This window comes from Pieris brassicae, chromosome 1, assembly GCF_905147105.1.
Source record: "Pieris brassicae chromosome 1, ilPieBrab1.1, whole genome shotgun sequence".
Taxonomy (NCBI): domain Eukaryota; kingdom Metazoa; phylum Arthropoda; class Insecta; order Lepidoptera; family Pieridae; genus Pieris; species Pieris brassicae.
The window spans coordinates 2,613,925-2,635,029 of NC_059665.1; the positions used below are offsets into that span (position 1 = coordinate 2,613,925).

General features: G+C 33.0%; 2 protein-coding genes across 4 annotated transcripts; one reads left to right on the forward strand and one right to left on the reverse strand.

Moving 5' to 3' along the window:
• The first annotated feature begins 358 nt into the window (after positions 1-358).
• Positions 359-21,090, forward strand: LOC123710062 (protein Lilipod). 3 transcript variants are annotated; one of them, XM_045661758.1, is made up of 11 exons: positions 359-401; positions 504-669; positions 739-1,003; positions 1,173-1,400; positions 2,834-2,899; positions 7,803-7,955; positions 13,549-13,745; positions 16,117-16,278; positions 17,209-17,440; positions 18,253-18,409; positions 20,952-21,090. In XM_045661758.1, the coding sequence occupies exons 2-11, from the start codon at positions 607-609 to the stop codon at positions 21,088-21,090; spliced, it is 1,662 nt and encodes a 553-aa protein (XP_045517714.1). In that variant the 5' UTR covers positions 359-401; positions 504-606. The 3 variants fall into 3 exon arrangements, with proteins under 3 accessions (XP_045517714.1, XP_045517707.1, XP_045517723.1); XM_045661751.1 differs by having other exon boundaries at positions 370-669; XM_045661767.1 differs by lacking the exon at positions 7,803-7,955 and having other exon boundaries at positions 370-669.
• LOC123710098 (tetratricopeptide repeat protein 12) lies at positions 3,182-6,052 on the reverse strand. Its single transcript, XM_045661801.1, has 3 exons — positions 5,769-6,052; positions 4,307-4,552; positions 3,182-3,443 (listed from the first exon to the last, which is right to left on the reverse strand). Exons 1-3 carry the CDS (start codon positions 6,042-6,044, stop codon positions 3,225-3,227), a joined length of 741 nt encoding a protein of 246 aa, XP_045517757.1. The 5' UTR covers positions 6,045-6,052; the 3' UTR covers positions 3,182-3,224.
• Positions 21,091-21,105: the final 15 nt, after the last annotated feature.

The following is a 21,105-nucleotide window of genomic DNA, read 5'->3' on the forward strand; positions in this document are numbered from 1 at the left end:
TTTAGCCTCTGAATCTGTAAATCATTAATATTACATATACGGTGGTAAAATTCACAGCTGGCTCTCTTTGGTCGTTTTATGGTCAATGTATATATCAATGGTATAATCATAGTATGGCGTTGCTATGGTAGCCTAAGGAGATTAAGGTTTTAAGTCCATGAATGTAAATCGGCCTGTCTTTTTATTAAAATCTGTGGTCGACAGCTCGATACACCGGTTTACGGTTATGAAGGCTTTAATCATTTGCAATGACAGTGATACTTTATTACCACAGATGATCTTTTTATATGTCATACAGCATACTTGACACTAGTCAAATTATTACATCAATTGACTTTAATATTTTGCCTTCAATCACTTCAATGATCAATCTTCGTAGCAAACAGTTTCCAATAATTTTTGTGAGTTCTGACCAAAAAATTAAAATCGTCTCGTGTAATATTTTAAAGTGCAAAATTTATTATTTAAATTTATGTTGGATTTAAAATAAAATTATTGTATAGGTGGTGAAACCTAGTGAAGTGATTTATACCCGTGAAAAATGTAAAAAAAATGAGTCCCATTTTACAAGCATATAAAATTAAATAAAAAATACCGTTGGGGGTGATGGATGATGAGGAGGCCGATTTGCGTGAACAAATATTTCACAACAATGTTCGGGAGCAAATCGTAAGTTTTGTTGTTTGACCTAACTTCTACGTTGTTTAAAATATTTACAATGAATTTCTTTTGTTTTAGATATTCCTCCTTCTATTCATTTTGTTGTACCTTTTCTCGTTCATGTTAATCGAGAAATTTAGACGTCGAGACAGTGAAGATTACTTTACAGCAGATGAAGATGAGGTCAAGGTTTACCGTATCAGCCTGTGGCTCTGTACCTTTGCCTTGGCTGTATCATTGGGATCAGCACTCCTGCTGCCAGTCTCAATAGTCAGCAATGAAGTGCTCATTTTGTACCCAAATAGTTATTATGTTAAATGGCTAAATAGCTCACTTATACAGGGTAAGAAAATAATGGTTTTATTCATAACAAAATATTAAAAATTAATTAAAATTTTATTTTCTTCATAATAATAATAACTGTACATGCTTGTGATAATAACTTAGTAATTACAAATTACCTGGAGACGTAATGATAAATAATTTTTTTGTAATATATATTTTTGTTTTAGGTTTATGGAACCATGTGTTTCTCTTTTCAAATCTGTCATTGTTTGTGTTCCTACCATTTGCTTACTTATTTTCTGAATCAACTGGATTTCCTGGATGTCGGGGTTTGAGAGGCAGAGTATATGAGACATTTATAGTCTTGTTCCTTCTTGGGATTGGTATGCTTGGACTAGCATATGTGATCTCAGCCTGGTTAAAAGGTGATCGATCTGGAATAGATGCATTACTCAGTAAGTAATATTATGTTTTGGGAAATAAACATAACTATCAGTAGTTTGGGGTTCAACATTCATTTTAACTACTTGAGGTCCAAAGGCTGTATAATATTTAACAACATTATTGATTTAATTGCGATACAATTATTGCAATGTAATTTGTAATATTTTATATGATAAATCTGGATAAAAGAGGAAGGCTATTAATATTTATATAATATTATCAATTAGTAATTGTTATTAGTAATTTAAAATGTAACCCTAAAAATATATATTTTTTTTAAACTGGACAACAAATACTTTAAATAAAGATTTGTATTCTAGGAACTACTTTAAAATTTCACATTAATTTAATTATAGATTATTGGGATCTGATATTTTATGTATTGTTTCCGTAATGTATGTATTGAAAAGGGAGCTTGTGTATTCATGCCATACATTATAGAATCCATTGTTTCGGTCAATGCCATGCTAGGTGCGTCTGTGATGCGTCGTTAGTCACGAATTCTGTCCATTAGTATTTGAAATACATTAATGTACATATCTGTATACAACTAGTTAATATAGCAACACGGCCTAGTGGCTTTACCATGCGACTCCTATCTCTAAGTTTGTAGGTTTGATCCCCAGCTGTGCACCAATTGACTTTCTTTCTAAGTGCGCATTTCACATTCTCTCGAACGGTAAAGGAAAACATCGTGATGAAATCGGAAATCGGCTTGCCTTAGACCAAAAAAGTCGACGGTATGCGTCTGGCACAGAAGGCTGATCACCTACTTGCCTATTAGATTAACCAATTATCATGAGGCAGATACAGAAATATGAGGCCCAGATCTAAAAAGGTTGCAGCGCCATTGATTTTTTATACAACTAGTTACAGGGTTACTTTAGTATTGTATTGTATGATACATTTCAATGTAAGATCACTCCTACAATCACGATAAAATTAATTTATTTATTGCAATAATTTAATTGCTATAACCTATAGTTTATAATTTTGCCTTTCACTTATTAAAGGTAGGTATCCAATTACAAGTAATTTGATAGGTATTCCTAAGGCCCTGTATAACTAGCTTGTGAGACGAGTACCTTTAAAGGGAATCAAGTTTTAGTTATAAGATATTTTACCATTTTGGAGGGAAAGTGTGTTTGTAGTTTGTAGTTTTAAGATAAACAAGATATGACTAGTGCCGCTGTCATTGAATTGCTCACCGCTTAAGATGCAACTTGAACCAATTTATGAATGTTTTCGACAATATTGCAAGATATGTAATAAAATTGTGTATTAACTATTATCTACGGCTAACCATTGAATTATTTGTATCTATAAAACGAATTGTGGCGAATCATTATATAACTATGTATGTAAAGTGTATATGGATACTCATACATATGTCAGTGAATTGCATACTTATTACTTATGCATAAAATAATTCCTTCTGTTACAGATTTATGGACATACCTTCCATTCTTGTATTCTTGTGTGTCATTCGTCGGCGTACTGATGTTGTTAGGTAAGTGTTTACAAAAATAATATAATTAATGTATTTTCACCAATATTTTAGCGGGCGGACGCATAAATTTGTGTTTTCGCGTGTTGTCAATTCCCAATAAGTGAGAAGTAAAAATATTTTTGATGTTGAAGCATTAAGGGATATAATTTCTAAAAGTATGTATAGTATTTTTATGATGTTCCGATATCTTATCTATTAAAAAATAATTACGAAATATGTGTATCGTGTTACTATCTCTGATAATAGTATATTGGTGGCTATCAGATATTAACAGATGGCGTATTGAATGAAAATCAATATTTATTTAAAAATAGTTATCACAAAATTATATATCCTGTGATTCATCATCTTCAACCATTCCCTCCTCTTTATTCAGAAAATATTTAATGAGGTCGTCATGTTGTGGGAACATTTCGTACAGTTCTTTTTTACATTCTTCCAGTTTGTCAACCTCATTTAACATCTTGTGCGCTTTTGCCATGTACAAGCGAGCTTTAAAGCTTTTTTCATTGAGTCGCAGTGCCCATTCACAGTCATTAAAGACCTAAAAAAAAATTTTTGGCGCTTAAATTTCTTTACGCGACACTAATGAAAGACTGAAAAGTTTTTTTTTCGCTTGGCTTTGCATACACGAGCAAGACATTACTTAGAACTTTTATCTATGTGTGGGCGTGCCTTTAAAATTAAAGATTTAGACTATTTACTAACAAAGATTTGAGTCCTTACATCTTAAAATATTGAATGCGAAGTGACCAACTAAGCAACGAAGATATTAGTTTCACGCGAATACTATACAATTGGACTCACCCAGCCATACATAATTGCCAAAACTTGTTAGTGTAGATAAAAAGACAATTTATGTTCGCGATTGACGCGCAAACATGCTATATTTATTATTCCTACTCGTAGCCTGTGCTCGTAAAACAATAGTGATTCAAAACAGTCGATTTGGACGCAACTCAATATTGAGCTTATTTTATATGAACAACTGCTCTCACCATTATTAAGTTGATCATTTAAACCGTAAATCCTAAGTTCTCGATAGTCAGTCAATCAGGCGTAATGATGTTTATGTTAACTCCCATAAAGCATAGTTTAACCCCAATATCTCTGATATCTAAATATTTTTATAGTTAATGTTATCTAATCAACGTGATTGACGTGTAATAATGTGCAAAGATCTAAGAGTTAGTGGTTTCTTTTTGTCCCTCTCAAAATGTAATATTTCCGTGCGCTAAATGTGGCAGTCATCATTCAAGCACGGTGCACTCTTCGATGAAATTATTAACTACATAGAAAGTTCGTAGATTGTTTATGCGAATTGCGGGCTAGAATTTATCTAACGCGTTTTCACCATTATCGCCTCGAAACCAGTCGAATGCATGTCGGTGAAGGTCATTGACATACCTTCTGATAGTTTCCAAGTTTGATGTTCGTCAATGCTCTGTCGCAGTAAAACATTGGATTGTCTTTGACCTGTTCTATAGCTCTATTGTAGCATGATAGTGCCTTTTCGTATTCTTGCCGACGGAATGCTTTGATTGCTTGTGTCTTTAATGTGTCGGCTTTTTCGTGACGAATTTTCCGATCCAACGCCCGCCGTTCTGCATCTTTGCTCACTTCGGCCATCCATGCATCTTTGTCGAGTTCACCCTGGAATTGCAGACACACGTGTATTTCATTTAACTTCTTGTACCGGTATAACACCCGTCACATTATACTACTAACCGGAACTAGATTTACATTATTTATTTTAAAGCCAGGCTGTACAATAATTTTCAGAATTATCAGTATGATGACGTTAAATAGATAAACGTTTAAAAGAATGCAATTTATGTCGAAGTAATTAACAATAAATTGGTTCTTTGTACAATATTTTAGATATAACGGAACATTTAGATTCTACAAAACAATAATTTGATAAGCTAAAACAAGACTGTAAAAACTTTGAGTGTTCTCGAATACAAATGATAGATATTTATAGCGGTACACGAGCCAAATTTCTTTCACCATTGTGAATCTTTGCTATTTCCGTACAATGCAATTACTTAACAATGTTCTATAAATAAAGAAGCCGGTATTTTTGTAATGCTCGTGTAATTAGAACACTGAGAAATTCGAAAGAAGTAGAAGTAAAAATAAATGCGTTAGTTCAATCGTCATATTAATTGAGCACGTATTATTTTTTTTACTATAATGCAGTAAAGGTACTTAGTGCTAAAGATAAGCGCATGAGTTGAATACATTGTGTTGTGTAACTTATGATAACCCAATTTCAATATGTTAAATTGAATTTTTGTTACTGCAGTTTTACTTGTACTAAGCTAAAAAAAACAAAGAGTCTTCTTAGCTCAGCTGAATGATCGTTCTTTATGAATCAGCATTATGTTATTTCCAACCTGAAGCAATAATTTTCAACCCAGTGCGTGTGGTTTATATGCCTTTGTCTTAAGTTATCATCTAATTATGTCGGTAATCTTAAACTTAACAGATATTTTAGCTTTCTTAGCTTGATATAATTTATGAGTTATTTTTAAGTGCGCGTTTATTACAAAATTATATTAAAAAATAAATAAAATCAATGGCGCTACAAATTTTTTAGGTCTGGGCCTCAGATTTCTGTATCAGTTTCATGATCATTTGATAATCGAATAAGCAGGTAGTTGATAAGACCTCTGTGCCCGACAAGCCGGTTTCCTAACGATGTTTTCCTTCACCGTTAGAGCTAATGTTAAATACGAACATAGAAATAGTCAAATGGTGCACAGCCGGGGATCCAGCCTACGACCTCAGGATGAGAGTTGCACGATGAAGCCACTAGACCAACACTACTCTTAAAAAAATATATTATTTAGACAAATAAGCATACCGTGTCATTTTTCTCGAGCGATTTAAAAGCCTTCTGATTTATCACAGTTCGATCATGTTTGACTGTCATTTTCACATCGTCGACATTGATATCTTTGCCTTCTAGACAGCGATCAGCCAGCACCTTGGCAGCGTCTGCTTTGTCCTTATCACCACTGGCGAGATCTTTTACCAGACCTGACACTTCTCCTATTCTTTTCATGAAGTTCGTCCATTCTTCATTCAGCTCCATAGCTTTGTGATCTTTAAGTGCGGGATTTGTAAAACAACGACTCATGGTTCGTTCATGTAAATCAATTTGCTCTCGTGTTGATGTTACGTCCATAGTTACCGTTGCCAAGCCTACGATGACGTTGTGATTAATGAGGTTTTAATTTATGACTTGTTTTCTGCTAATATGTGTTCTGTATTATGTAGAATTGTAAAGCCATTAAAATAATCAACGGTTTAAATTAATTAGAGCGAGCTTTATTCACAAACCTTTAATCCAAAAGTTATTAGTATAATTCAGAATTGCTTATCGCATCCTCCCTAGGGTCTTAAAGGACGTATGTATACTTAAAGACTACAATTTACTAACTAGAGAACTACATATGACTTCGTAGAAAATTAAAAAACACGGGAGTGTTTATATGCTACTTTTTTATAGGAAAGATAAAAGCTAGGTAAAAGCAAAAATATCGAGAGTGATCCAAACATCTAAACGATATAAATGTAAGGTATGAATCCCAACAGATGTATGTTGGGATTTTTGGCAGTAGAACATAAGCCTAGCTCTTATAGAGTCTTATAAGACAAAATCGTATTGGTAATTGGTATATACAGTTTCCATCAAAAGCTTGTTATTTTTAAATTATTAAAACAATACAACGGATATTTTAAACAATTGCGATAACTCTCTAGTTAAACAATGAACTGGAGAAAACTGAAAACAATAAACACGTAAGAAATAACGTAACCTAAAGGTGACTAAAGAAAAAGTCTATTTGAATATTGCGAAAATAGTTTTAGACATTAAGATGTGATTTAAAAGTTTAATTTTTACGTGTTTACTAAAAGTAAACGGTAATACTTTATAATCAGTAGTGCCAGAGATTTTAACAAATTTACAAACTTCTTTATAATGTTAATTTAAGTTTAGTGAAAAAATGTGGATGTGTGTGTACAACTAACAATAATTTCGATAGTGTCTAACGAAACCTATTTTTGTGGTTAGCCTTGGCTTGAACAAATACTTATCCTGTTAATAACATCGGACATTGGATCTAAGATTAATAAAATCGATACTTTAGTATCGAACGGTGTCAATAGCCTGACCTTGTTTTTAGCTCTCAATACAGAAATAGGGGTGTTACAGGGTCTGTATGTTTTCTGTACGTTTCCTAGAAACTCCATTTTTACTATAGCTAGGTTTTATAAAAGAGCAGTGTTGGCCTTGTGATTTCGTCTTGCGACTCTTATCCCTGAGATCGATCTCCGAATTTGCAAAAATAGACTTTTTAAGTGCGCATTTAACACATACACAGAGCAGTGTTAGCCTAGTGGCTTCAGCGTGCGACTCTCATCCCTGAGGTTGTAAGTTCCGGCTGTGCACCAATGGATTTTCTTACTATGTGCGCATTTAACATTAGCTCGAACGGTGAAGGATAACATCGTGAGGAAACCGGCTTGCCTTAGACCCAAAAAGTCGACGGTGTGTGTCAGGCACAGAAGGCTGATCACCTAATTGCTTATTCAATTCACAAACGATCATGAAACAGATACAGAAATCTGAGGCCCAGACCTAAAAAGGTTGTAGCGCCATTGAATATTTTATTTATTATTATTTAACACCTACGGAGAGCAACATATCGTGAGGAGACCAACTTTAAACCCAAAAAGTCGATGGAAGTGTGTCACACACAGAAGGCTGATCACCTACTTGGCCATTAGAAAAAAATACAACAAATACAAAAACGCCTTTTTTATGCAAATGGAAAATGCCGAATATTTTCACATATTATTTTTCGTTTTTATCATATCAAAACGATTTCAGTGTTTACGCCTTTGGGTTTCGTGAGATTGTTCGGTGTAGTTGGAGCCGTTCTGGTGAAGCCACAGTTCCTGAGGGATCTCAATGAAGAATATTATGTCTACTCGTTCGAAGAGGACACTATACGAAGGCGAATAGACAACTCCGCTAGCACAGGTATGTTAATTACTAATATTGACCTCTTTCTAATTCATACGTATGTTTGTTTTCACCAACGTCTGATACAAAGGCCTCCTGTTAGACGTAAGAAATGATGAAAATTGCCAACTTAAAACTTTTAGGAAGGGTTGGGAATTTGAAACGGAAGACGTAAAACGCAACGTTGTGTTCTATTGTGATTGGTCAAATAGACGTAATATTACTATATATCATGTCGCGTAGCAAGGCGTATTGGACTAGAGATGCGGTTTGTTTTTCTTTTTACACTTTCACCCCCAAGAAGGTTTTAATTAAGGATCAAATGGGTTCATGTGACGTCATCACGTGACGTCAGTGATCAGCGTCCTTGGCCGCTAAGGGTAATTAGAGTTGAAGCGTGAAGTTAAACGCTTAGCTAACAGTTTATAACTCAATTATCTTATAAGTCGATATATTATTTCGGATGAAACGGTTCATGTTGGCTTGGTAATAATCTTAAAATAATAATAAGTCATTAAATCGTAAGCAGTTAATATAATGCTCGAGAAAAACTGACATAAAATCTAAAAAAGTTAAAAAATATATATTAACACGAAGTAATAAAAGTAAATTTTTTATTGTCTTGCATCTTCGCACGACGGGTTATTAATATTTAATTCCATTTTTTGTAACCATTTACGCATGTACGAACATTATAGTTTTTGTTGAATGACGCTTCCTATATAGACAATGGTTTTATAAAATTTTTGCGAAACGTTTTAAATATATTTGCGACAAAAAGCTGTATCAAGGTAACAATAATAGTTATAAAAACATTAAAGGATATATGTAGTTTACAAGTTCTTTACTAAGAAAACTCAGGAACCGATTTTTCTCTAGTAGAAATCAAGTGTTAAAACATACTTTTTATTACCATATTAATGGCGTGTATTCGTATAAATTTTTAACTGACGACCATGATGATGGCATGGCACCTTTTAAACCTGACAGTGGATTGTTACAGACATTACAATTACCGGGATATAGGAATGCTAGGAATTGTAATAAAAGGAATACCGCGTAATTGTGCTCCATCAGTATTATCTTAAATTCAATTTTTTTTTTAAATATTTTAACATAATAATTATTTAACAATTAACTCACGAATAAATGCGATGTAAGAACTGACGTGGACTAATGAATAATATATAAGTATCCACATTGAATGTAAATATTAACATATAGTAATATGGTACAGTTATTTCGTCATAAATCACATTTCCATTAAATTTATACAAGGTCATAGACACGCAGTTGTATTACGATCCATCAAGGAGTATTATTGATTTGGAGTCGTATGTGTATAATTATTGATTTTGTAGTCGTAGGTACGTGTCTATACTCCTATATGGTTAAACCTAATGCGATTGAAGTGAACTGAAATGTACATTTGTTTATTTAGCTAATTAAAAATATATTTACATGCAAATATGTCGTAGGTTTTTAGGAAGCATGGTAGTAGAATTTTAAAACCCTCACGTGTCACCTTCACCGAATATATAACCAAGGCTAGAATTTTATACTACAATATATTTTGTACCATTTAACGTCATATTTTAATCGCATAGCAAGTTGGTGTAGAAACGGTTTGTATTCATATTTCTCTTTTTCTTCCTTATATAATAAACATGTATTATATTAAATATATCATTTTAAAAATGATGCTTGACTCTGTATGCTGCGATATTGCGGGATACTCGATTGTAAGTGGCATAGATCTGGTTAGCTCATGTTCTCGCACGTCTATATTCTTTCTATAACATATTTTCATAAGTATCTGATTGTCCTCCTTGTAACTTGTTTGAGAGCAAAAATAAAGTAATATTATAAATGCATTTCTAAAATTAACTAGAAATTATATGCTAGTTCTCGTGATTTAGAAAAATAGATCCTTATAGATGAATTTCCTTAATAAATTTCAGTAGGATCTAATCTACAATCTAATTAGTCTAATAACTTCCGTATATAATTTGATAGACCTTCGTACAATTCGACCTTCGTGATGCTTGACTTATCCGTGTGTACCTGTGTAGATAGGAACCATTTGTTCTATTAAGAACATTTGTGTATAAAAACATTGTTTAATACTATACTGATAAGAGCGGCCGTTGCATAGCGATTATTCAGATGTACTACGCATTTCAATAAATATTTATAACACTGTACACTGAGGAGTGTGGAGGACCCTTAGGACCTGTAACCTATGTTCAAATCAAGGCTGTGCACCAATGGATCATGTGCGCAATTAATCACTCGCTGGCACGGTGAAGGAGAAAATCGTGAGGCATGTCAGATATAAATGACGGCGTGTATCAGGTACACAAGGCTGATCACCTACTTCCCTATAAAGAATAAAATTATCACGAAACAGATAAAAAAATCTAAGGCCTAGAGGTTGTAGCGCCATTGGTATTTTTGTACACTAATGCTTCGACGAAGCTTAAAATTAACAATAAAACTCAAATAATGAGGGCCTTATCTCGAACTACGCGTGTTAGTCTTCAATCACCAATAATGTATCATAAATATATGCAGCTATAAATAAATCGTGTCTATGGCATAAAACATATTTCCAACGTTTGTCTTTATGCGACCTTAACTGCTTAAATACATTTGTTGTTTGAATAATTTTGTTTATTCGATTTGTTAGAGGCACTCCCAGTCCTGAGATCGTGTTTTCGAAACCAGGCACAATAAAATAATTTTAAAAAATGAAGTTGAAATTATAAATTAAGTTTCTATTTATGAGCGTAATAAGTATTTGTTAATAAATGAATCTTCGTTAAGAACTAACAAATATGTGTGTGTGTGTCTCAGATAATTGATTACCTTGCTCTCTACAAAGAAAAATATCAAGAAAATTGTTATAGTTTCATAAGGGCTGTAACGCCATTGGATTTTTTATTTTCTTTACGATTTTCTCCGACGTACAATATGCATTTACAAAATGAAAGTTATCCTGTTGAAATTACTAACATTGGAACGCATTACGCATTAAACTGCTGGTTGTATTATACAATTATTATAAGTGAAGGTGGACGAGGCTTTTCGTAGAGTGTTTTTAAGGCAGTTTCTGCCACGCACCACTACTATCTGGAACTGCCCACTGAAGTATTTCCGAACCAATTCGACTTAAAGTCCTTCAAGAAAAGAGCGTACCAATTCTTAAAAGGCCGACAACGCACTCGCGAGCTCTCTGGCATTGAGAGTGCCCATGGGCGGCGGTATAACTTAACATCGGGTGAACCTCCTGCCCGGTTGCCCCCTGTACTATAAAAAAAAATGTCAATAATTAATCACTGCTTTATTCAAAAGTTCTGTTGCAATAACCTCGCGATTTTCTATACTAAGTCGAGTTACTATAAAAAATAAATACTTAATATTTTATTATTATTGAATCGATGAAGGCTGCATTCTTATTTTCAAGATAGAGTTTAACGACCACGCGTGACTGCAACTTAATGTAAGGTCAAAAGATAATATTTAAAAAAAATCTTGAGTTTTTAATAGATTTTTTTTCGTACTTTTAGGATGTCAAATGTCAAAAATTTTTTTTTAATAGTACTTATATTGTAAGCGTTTAACAACCCTGAGGTCGTGAACTCAAATTCGACAATACGATAATGGATTTCATTGTAACTAACGCATGTTCTGAAGTGTGAGTGGAGAAATCTTGCGAGGGAACCAGCATGTCTGATATCTAAACCAGTGTCAAACACAGAAGCTTGACCTAGGCAAGTGTTAAAGCGCTAATGGATGTCTGTGATGAAAGTCCAAGGATGTTTACCGACCATATTGGGTGACAGTTTTTGACGCGAGTTATCTTGGCTTTGTTTTGTATGTAAATAACTTTCGCCTTTTTTAGAGAACAGGGAGCAAACGAGCACGAGGCTCAGCTAATGTTAAGTGATACCGCTGGACACTTTCAATGCCAGAGGGCTCGCGATTGCGTTGTCGGCTTTTTAGGAATTTATACGCTCTTTTATTGAAGACCGAGTCGAATTGGTTCGGAAATACTTCAGTGGTCAGTTCTACATAGTAGTGGTGCGTGGCAGAAACTGCCTTAAAAACACTACGAAAAGCCTGCACTGCAATTGCTATTTTAGCTTATAATTCTAAAATATAACCAGCTGTTTTATAGTATACTAGCTGACCCGGCAAACGTCCTCTTGCCATGTATATTATTTATATAGGAAACATTTTTAAAGTTCAATAAAATAACCTATGTACTATAATTAAAAATAGGAGTCGATCGTAGAGGGGTTGTATGTATTTTTGTATGTTGTATCATGAAAAATAAAAACAAAATGTTTTGTCTGAAAAATAAAAAAATAAAAATTTGGGGTGGACCCCTGATCACTAAGGGGTTTGAAATATAGTATGTAGTAGCCGACTAACTGAATATGCATAAAAATTTCATACGAATCCGTCGAGCCATTTCGGAAGTTTATGGGAACGAACATTGTGACACGAGAATTTTATACATATAGATATATAGATAGATGAATGAAATGCGTACCATTGTTAGTCATTTGAACAGGAGGAATATTTAATTTTGTAAAAGCATATTGATCAATACTTTTATGCGTAACTTGGATAGCTTAGGGAAATGTTACTCAGTAGTCACGGGCTCTTGAAATCCAGTTTTCTAAGTAATCCGTGTATACCAATACATTATTATTATTACGTTTTAGCGCAATCTGAACTCTATATGTTGACACCTTTATAAAAAGTATATAGGATGAGATGTTAGTGGTCTTGTTCATCAAAATAATGGGACATGTTTCAATGTCACGTGACAGAAGCAAAAACGCTCCTGTCACCTCACCTAAATAGTGCGTAAATTCTTTGATAAAGTAAAGATATTCATTAGCCTAATGGCTTTGTAGGAATGTTGATTATTTTTAAATGTTCTATTTATTTATTTAAAGCGAAAGTTACCAAATAGAACATTCGTACACTGGTTATATTAGTTTCATACTTTAAATATAATTTAATAATCACGTTGTCTAACTTTGAAGAAACTTACGTATCACATTGTGAAGAGGAATTCGTTTCCTCTATTCAACACAACAATTCGACAGAAAACAAATGACCTAGTTATGCTCGGTTCCATGCCTAACGTGGAGATTTCGTTAGTTTTGCATTTAAAAAAACAGTAAGACATCAATAGTACTACAAAAGATCTCTAATGATCTCCGATTCCAGAGGGGACTATAGAATGTACACAAAGCAACGTTTATTACTACAGCTGCCATTAAATCCAGGTGCCTGTTGAAAGTACCATAGTAAAACATTCAAAATTTCGGAGCAGAGGGTCAGGCATATTAAAAATAAAGACTATCTAATTAGAAAAAACGCAATATTGGCACGCGCCCCTCATCCCTGAGGTCGAAAGTTCGATCCCTATGTGATAGAATTTGCCTATGTGTGCATCTGACGCTCGTACGTTGAAGGAAAACTCAACGCAAATCGAATGAAATAAATCGATGTCGTCGTGATGATCAGATAATATGAGCCGTTCTGAGTCAACCAATAACGGTTGAAGCTTACTTTAAAATAAATTTTCCAGGTGCCAGTTACATTACCCCAGAGCCAATGTGCCCGGGTCGAGGGGACATATCTGCGTCCGTGGACGTCAGTGTGTCCGATTCCAAAGCCAAGATTGTTGAGCCTGATGAGAAACAGATACCACTGCTTCGGCTCCGTAATGGTGCTTTGCAGGCTGGTCTCAATGAGAGATTGCATAGGATTGTTGCCATGAGGAAGGTATGTAAATTGTTGACTGTATATAAATAAAACAATGTAATGCAATCACGTCATTGTAAAATTATAATAATACCTCTATATAGACTGACGAATGAAATGTTTTTGGCTACATGTAGTTTGTATTTAATATTTTTCACTGACAAAAGGCAGCAACCCCCTCTTAAAACAAACTCGATACCCCCAAGGGTCGCCACCCCCCGCTTGAAAAACGATGCTCTACAGTAGAAGTTACAATCTAGCTATTCTAAAATACATGACAATTTCGGTGAATATAAAATTTAGTGTAATAAAAATATTACACTTCCAAAATAGAGAAGATAAAAATGTATGTACACATTTTAGTTTTTACTTAGTAATTACCTATTTAAAATACAGTCAAAACCGTTTACAACTACATCGTTTAGAACAACATACCAACATATTTGTATATTGTTACATATATACATATTTAGAATAACAACGTATTTTTAATTAATTCCTTAAACGTCATTTGGTTGACTTTGTTCTTACAATGTAATCCGGATAAGTTACAGGGACTTCATAGTGTCTAGGATCACTTTTGTCACAGTCATATTTCTGTCATAAATAAAGTTTTATTTTATATTAGTAAACTATCTTTCACAGACTTTCCATTATATTAACTAACTAACTAAACTAAACTAAACAATTAATAAAATTTCCATTGACGGCTTATACATAGTGCAAAATTCGTATTAGGTCAAAAAAGGTTAACAATATTGAGCAATTATAATACGAATAAAATGCAAACTCTGCTTCAATGTTCTGCTTGTGTCTGTGACTAATGAAATCTATATTATTGATATTTTATCTTAATATAACTAATGATATTTGTACAAAGATTAAAAGCAATATTGAAATTACAAGAAAAGATAATGCATATGTTATTGCTTATCTTTAGCCTTTGTTGTCATATGGTAACTGTCTTAAGCTTTTAATAGTATAGGTATTTTTGGAAAATTTCACTAGCAATACCTTTTAAATCTACCTTTGTAGTATATTTTATTTTTAATATTTGGCAACATATTCTTATCAAATTGTATGAATATCTATAAGTCCGTTTCATTTTGTTTCACAAGTTTGGACTTAACACATTAATGATGGCCAACTATTGTTTCCCCGCGATCAGACCCATGACTGCCCGGGTGCATTCGCCAATGGGTCAGCCATTCCTCTGACTTCCATTGATATGTTTTTAAAGAAGTAGATGATCAGCCACCTATGCGTATAAGTTTTGTTTCACGAGTTTAATAATGACAATCGCAAAATGAAATAAATTATACATTAGTGTAATCTCTTAAGAATATAATTACTCCTAATATAGCTTTGTTTCGTTATAAATAATTTAAAGGTACAACGTCTGAATGATTACGTTCGCGTGTTAAATTGTTTTGCTACAGTGTTACGATTGTTATACAAGCAATGATAAATATTGCTAATGGACATTTCAATTTGCGTGCGAGATAAATCATGATTCATGGTATAGAAACATCGACACATGTACAAGTTATTTCAGGAACGCACTTTACCTATTTGTAGACACTTCTTTTGAAGTAATAATAATGTTTTGCCATAAAATGCGTTACAGGAGCCTGATGTTATGAAAACTGTATTCCAAGTGCTTGTGCCAGTGAATATGTTTAGCGATAAAAAATGTGTATTACAATTTTAATATTACGATTACAACATGCCTACAACTTGAGCGAATATATTTGACAATTAGAAAGCTAGTTAACATCCAATTTCTACTAATGAATGCTATGTATACGGTAATACAATGTTACTGACGGCACGATCGTTTAGATTTTCATTCTATTTATAGATATAATGTTTGCTACAAATTAAGTTATAACATATATACCAGGCTCCAGGATGTGTGTAGTGTGTTTCAGGAGTGACTTCTCAGTTGCATAAATCAATGGTTATATTATCTCACGATCAAAGGATTAGGTCGCTTGTGAATTTTTTTACGGCTCTTTTAGAATCGTAAAGTGCCAAAATTGCTTACGTTTTCTCATATAGTGTTTGGTAGTCAATTTAATTAATAACCAGTAATAAAATGTATTAAAACATTGTATAATAATTAGTAGTTAATTCGATTAAAAAATAGTGGCGGAGAGTTTATTGCCAGTTCTTCAGTTCTACGACCTCGATTTAAGAACTGGCAGTAAATGTAAAATTAGAAACATTTCATGTATTATTTTTGACGTTCATAGGAGCACATTGTGTATTAATAAATGATTTTGAATTGAATTGTTGGATTTTATATGAAAAATATATCGTTTAACAAATCAACCTTAAATGGTATGAGTTTTCGTGATATTTGTGATAAAATTGTAAATATTTTATACAGGAAGTGGAGAACAAGCGAAAAACGTCTTCGCTACAACGAAACGTAGTGTACCCACTGGCTATGTTGTTGCTCCTGGCCCTCACCACGATTACAGTTTTAATGGTGTTGCAGAACACGCTCGAATTGCTCATAGGAATTAAGGCACTACCTCTAAGCACACGGGTAAGCAGATAACATTATAAAGAGGTTTAGTTTGTTGAAAGTCATATGTGGAACTATTGAAGTGTTTTTGTAAAATTAATTAGCCATTTAAAAAATCTATGGACTCGGAATCTATTTTATTCTGTGTTTTGTCTTTGCAGTTTTTTATAGTAGGGTAACATTTAGAGTCGAGACGTACGTACACGCACGTACGTACTGCGACCCCCATATGTCAATATCCGATAGTCATATTTAACGGTTACTTATGTTATCTCTTGTCTCTGAATCTGAGAGTTAGCCTCTTCCTATAAAATATTCAATATTATCATATAACATTTATTGCTTTTTACTTTCGATGGTGTGACACCACCAACTTCCGCACCGGGTGCCACCCAAGGTACCTACGCCACTGAACATAAATACATAGTTTTTTTTTCCACCGGGACTTCGAACAAATTACAACTAAATAACTAATGATAATATGTTCGGTTCTGTTATGTTTCTGTTATAGAAAACATTGACGCATAAAATGCAGTTTCCTTATTCTTCAGTACATGTAATTTTTGAAATTGTATTAACCTTTTTAAATTTCTGTTCAATGATCGGTAATATTCATCGGTAAGTAAGATATACAAGACAACGGTGGACGGTGAAGTCAGTTTGGGTTGGCTTTATCGGACATATCTGGGTTAAATCCAGGCGGTAGAGAAGGGAAAAGTTAAAAGTACAAATAACCAACGAGTATGCATGTTAAATGTCATGAAAGTGGGTGACGCTAGAGCGGTATGTCCCAACCGTAGTATGTAGATACGTGGTCTCTGCTACTCCTTCGGGGGAAACTTGAAAAAAATATTCATCGTGCTTGAATCGTAAATCGAACAGGAGTAATTTAGTTTGTAAATATAAAAGAGTTTTCATGTTAATTATTAAATTATTTATTTTCTTTTACAGCAATTCACGTTAGGGATCGCGTCTCTATCTAAATTAGGATGGGCGGGAGCTACACTAGAGGCATTCCTTATACTATATCTACACGCGGCGTCGCTTACGGGGCTCTGTACCCCTATGAGGGCGTTGAGGGTGTTACCACGGGCAAGAAGAACGCCCCTAACAAGAATCATAGCTCTCTGCGCTGTGTTATTAGCGCATTCAACGGCCCAGCCGTTGCTTGTCAAAATACTTGGTAAGTGATACGGGTATATGGTTATAGTCGACTCATTATGAACTGAGGCTTCGGGTCATAAATCATATTTATCTGTCTGTCTCGCTCGCACTAACAGGTCTTGTGGACAGTTGTAGTGATGTGCGTACGAATTGTTGAGGTGCATATCGATGACCGTATAGATACGATCAATATGCTGAATTATGTTAAGTATTAATAGGTATAATTTGTAATATAAAATGTTTGTTTCGACGTAATCATAGAGAAACAGTATAGATCATAATGTGGTCCTGAAGGGCCGTTTTTATCATTTCTAGGGATATTTCTTAGTTCTGCATAAGTATCGATAACGGTTGCATTGTGTACAAATTCCTATTGTCAGTGACATTTATTGCCCGACGACTCAGTTTCGAATGCGTCGACTTCAGCGAAGATGGATATATGGATTATTATGGATTCAATGCTTTAAAAAGATTTCTATATAAAAAGTGTTAAAATCAAAGTGATGTTTGATAACAGACGCCGAAGCACTATATTGAATCTTCATTCTTTGAATTACTTCCTTTGTATAGAAGTTCTTTACTGCTTAAATATTATTAGGAAATAGTTGGAGACGTCATTCTCATAAAAGATGTTTCAATATTGCTTATTATAAAAAAAAAAAAACTTATAGGTCAAATTCCCTGGTTAACGAAATTCATATTAAGTATTTCATAAATAGTAGTAACTATAGATTCGTATTTCTTTAAAAACGAGCAGTTTTAGAAGAGTCCATCAGTCAGTCAGTCCAAAATAGAAATATTTTAAAACAATTATTTATTTAATTTCCTTAGGTATAACAAACTTCGATTTGCTCGGTGAATTTGGTCGAATCGAATGGCTGGGCAGCTTCAAGCTGGTGTTGCTATATAACGCCATATTCGCATCAACAGCCAGTCTTTGTCTCATCAACAAATTCACGGCCAGCGTTCGAAGGGAACTATACAACAGGTTGGTCGAAAATGTCCATACGGTTGCGCATTGCGTGTCTTTCCTTAGTAATTAAACTATATGCCATATCACAGATTATGTTTAGGGTAACATTCACAATAGTAACTTAGCCCTAAGGACTCGCGTATGTCAAATCCAGTACGTTTTTGACAAGAGTCATACTTAGAGCCTTATCTCGAATTTTACCTTTAATATATATCTGCCGCGAAATGCTTTTCAGTCTGAAACCTAAGACAAGTTAATGTAATGAGACGTTTAATAGCAAAAATACTTAAAATAACGTACAGATAAGTTGGACTAAAAATCTTTATTTCCGTTAAAACTGTGATTACAGTTTTTATTTACGTATTAAAAGTACGTAAATTCCATTGTTTTAAACAACTTAAATGCGGTTTTTGTCTATTTTCTTGATTTTTTTGTGCATAGCAACCCAAATAATTGTTTTGACAGGAATTAGACCAAAAATACAAAGAAGTAAAGGAGTTTAGTCTAATTTAATATTCAAAATTAGACCTCATAAACACACATGTATAGATAGTAAAAAAAAATCAGTTTTGTTTTACCAACGTCGACAAAAATGCTTAACAAATCAGTCAATTAGCTATTTAGTCCAAATTTGTAAAAGCTGGCGTTTATGGAGTAAATTTTAGTATAATTATACAATATACAGAAATGGGCTATAGATATTGTTTGATGAACTGTTCATGTACGCTTTAAAACTCGTGGATGGAGACACCACGTGATGTAGTTATTGGTACAGTCAATTGAATAAAATTGGCCAAAGATAATGGAAAAAATGAAATTTTATGATTTAACATATCTTTTTAATGCATAAAGATAAATTCAGGTTTGGTTATCCTGCAAATATAGATTAAGCCATTTAACGATTAGCCATTTGAATGTTACCAAAATTCAAATATTTCCGGCCTAACAATCGCCGTATTCGAATGAAGTATGACTATTTCGATACACTATTAGTATCTTGAATGCCATAGTTTTGAATAAGTATTTTCTACTTTATGAATTGTTATAGATATTATTTTCAATATTTAATATAGATTTTAGAACCTTGCGCATTTATTTAAGGTATAAACATGGTTATTGAGGAAAGACACAATTATCTTTAATTTTATTACCAATGAGACTGAATTCGTTAACTAGTTACAATAAATTCGAGATTATTTATTTTGTTTTAATCTAAATTCGTATTGTGGTTGTTTGAATGTAATTGGATGATTTTAAATTTGACATTAGATAATTGTTTAAGACTGCTAGAGTTTTGCTCATCTATTTATAATGTGTATATAACATATCATATCCATCTTAACTTTAATATTGTTAATATCATGCTTTGCTTATGTCCTGTCTACCATATTAATGTCATACGATAAAAACAGATACATTTTACTTTGATTCGATCGTTATTCATATCAATTTACGTCATTATAACATGCATGTTTAAGTGTTTCATAGAATTTTTCATTGTTATATAGTAACAGAGGCTCGATAGAAATTTCTAGTCGATAGATCTCCTGAAGCAACTTTCAAATTAAAGTGCCTCTTTGTATGTGTGACTTATTGCGATCTGAGTAAGAATATACATACTAGCACATAATGCCTTTGATAATGTAAATAACACTGCCTCGTATTAACTAGCATTTGAAATAAAACTGACTGAATATTAACGAGAATCAGAAATCGCTTGGCTCTATAACATATAGAGTAATTATAATGGTTCTCGCTTATCTATACGGTCATTATGTATAAATTGTTATGTAGGTTCAGCAGTTTAAAAATCTAGTATTAATGATTATATTCAGTCAGTTGTAATATAACTTTTAAGTTACAAGGAAGTATAAATATATAATAACTCTTGACATTTTCCTAAACCGAAATTATTTCACGGAATAGCCAATTAATGTAGAGTTTAGCCACATAGAAATGTTCAAAGTTTAAAGATAATTTGTAATGTCCTATATCAAACGGAAATATTATGCTTCAAATGTTGAAATTGTGTTTGTGGTGCTAGATTTAAATAAAAATAGTAAAACCACAATAAATTATATTAGTTAATGTAACTTAGATTAGTTTTGTGTGCGCATTTAAATGAAATGTACGAATTTTATACCTTTGTATTATCCTGTACCAAATGTTGAGATTGCATTTGAAATAATATATTATTAAAATTAATTTGATGTCTTTTATTTGTACACTCCTTTGAAAATAATGTTTATAAATATTTATATGATTCGAGTTTGTAATATTCATTAAACTGCTATGTAAAAATGTGCAAGGTCTGGTTTTAAAACATCATAGAACAAATTAAAAAATTACCACAATTAAAATTTAACAAATTCATTATTTGATGTGTAAATAACAACAATCATAACATTTAAATAATTGCCTGTATTTAATTATTGTAACTATTAAACTATTCAGTCAGTTTTTACCTACATTCAATTACTTTTTTGTTGAAATTTAAAAAAAATATCAGGGGACAAAGATAAACACTTCATTTAGTTAGCATAAATATCTTTTTCAGATTTAAATGGATCACTGACTTTTTTACTGCACCTGAGACTCAATTGCACAGAGCCTCTAGTACTTCGAGACTGTCCATGGATTGGTCAGTTACTGAAAAGACTGAAACAAATTCAGACCCAAAACCCAAATCTGAATAAGAATTACAAACTTGC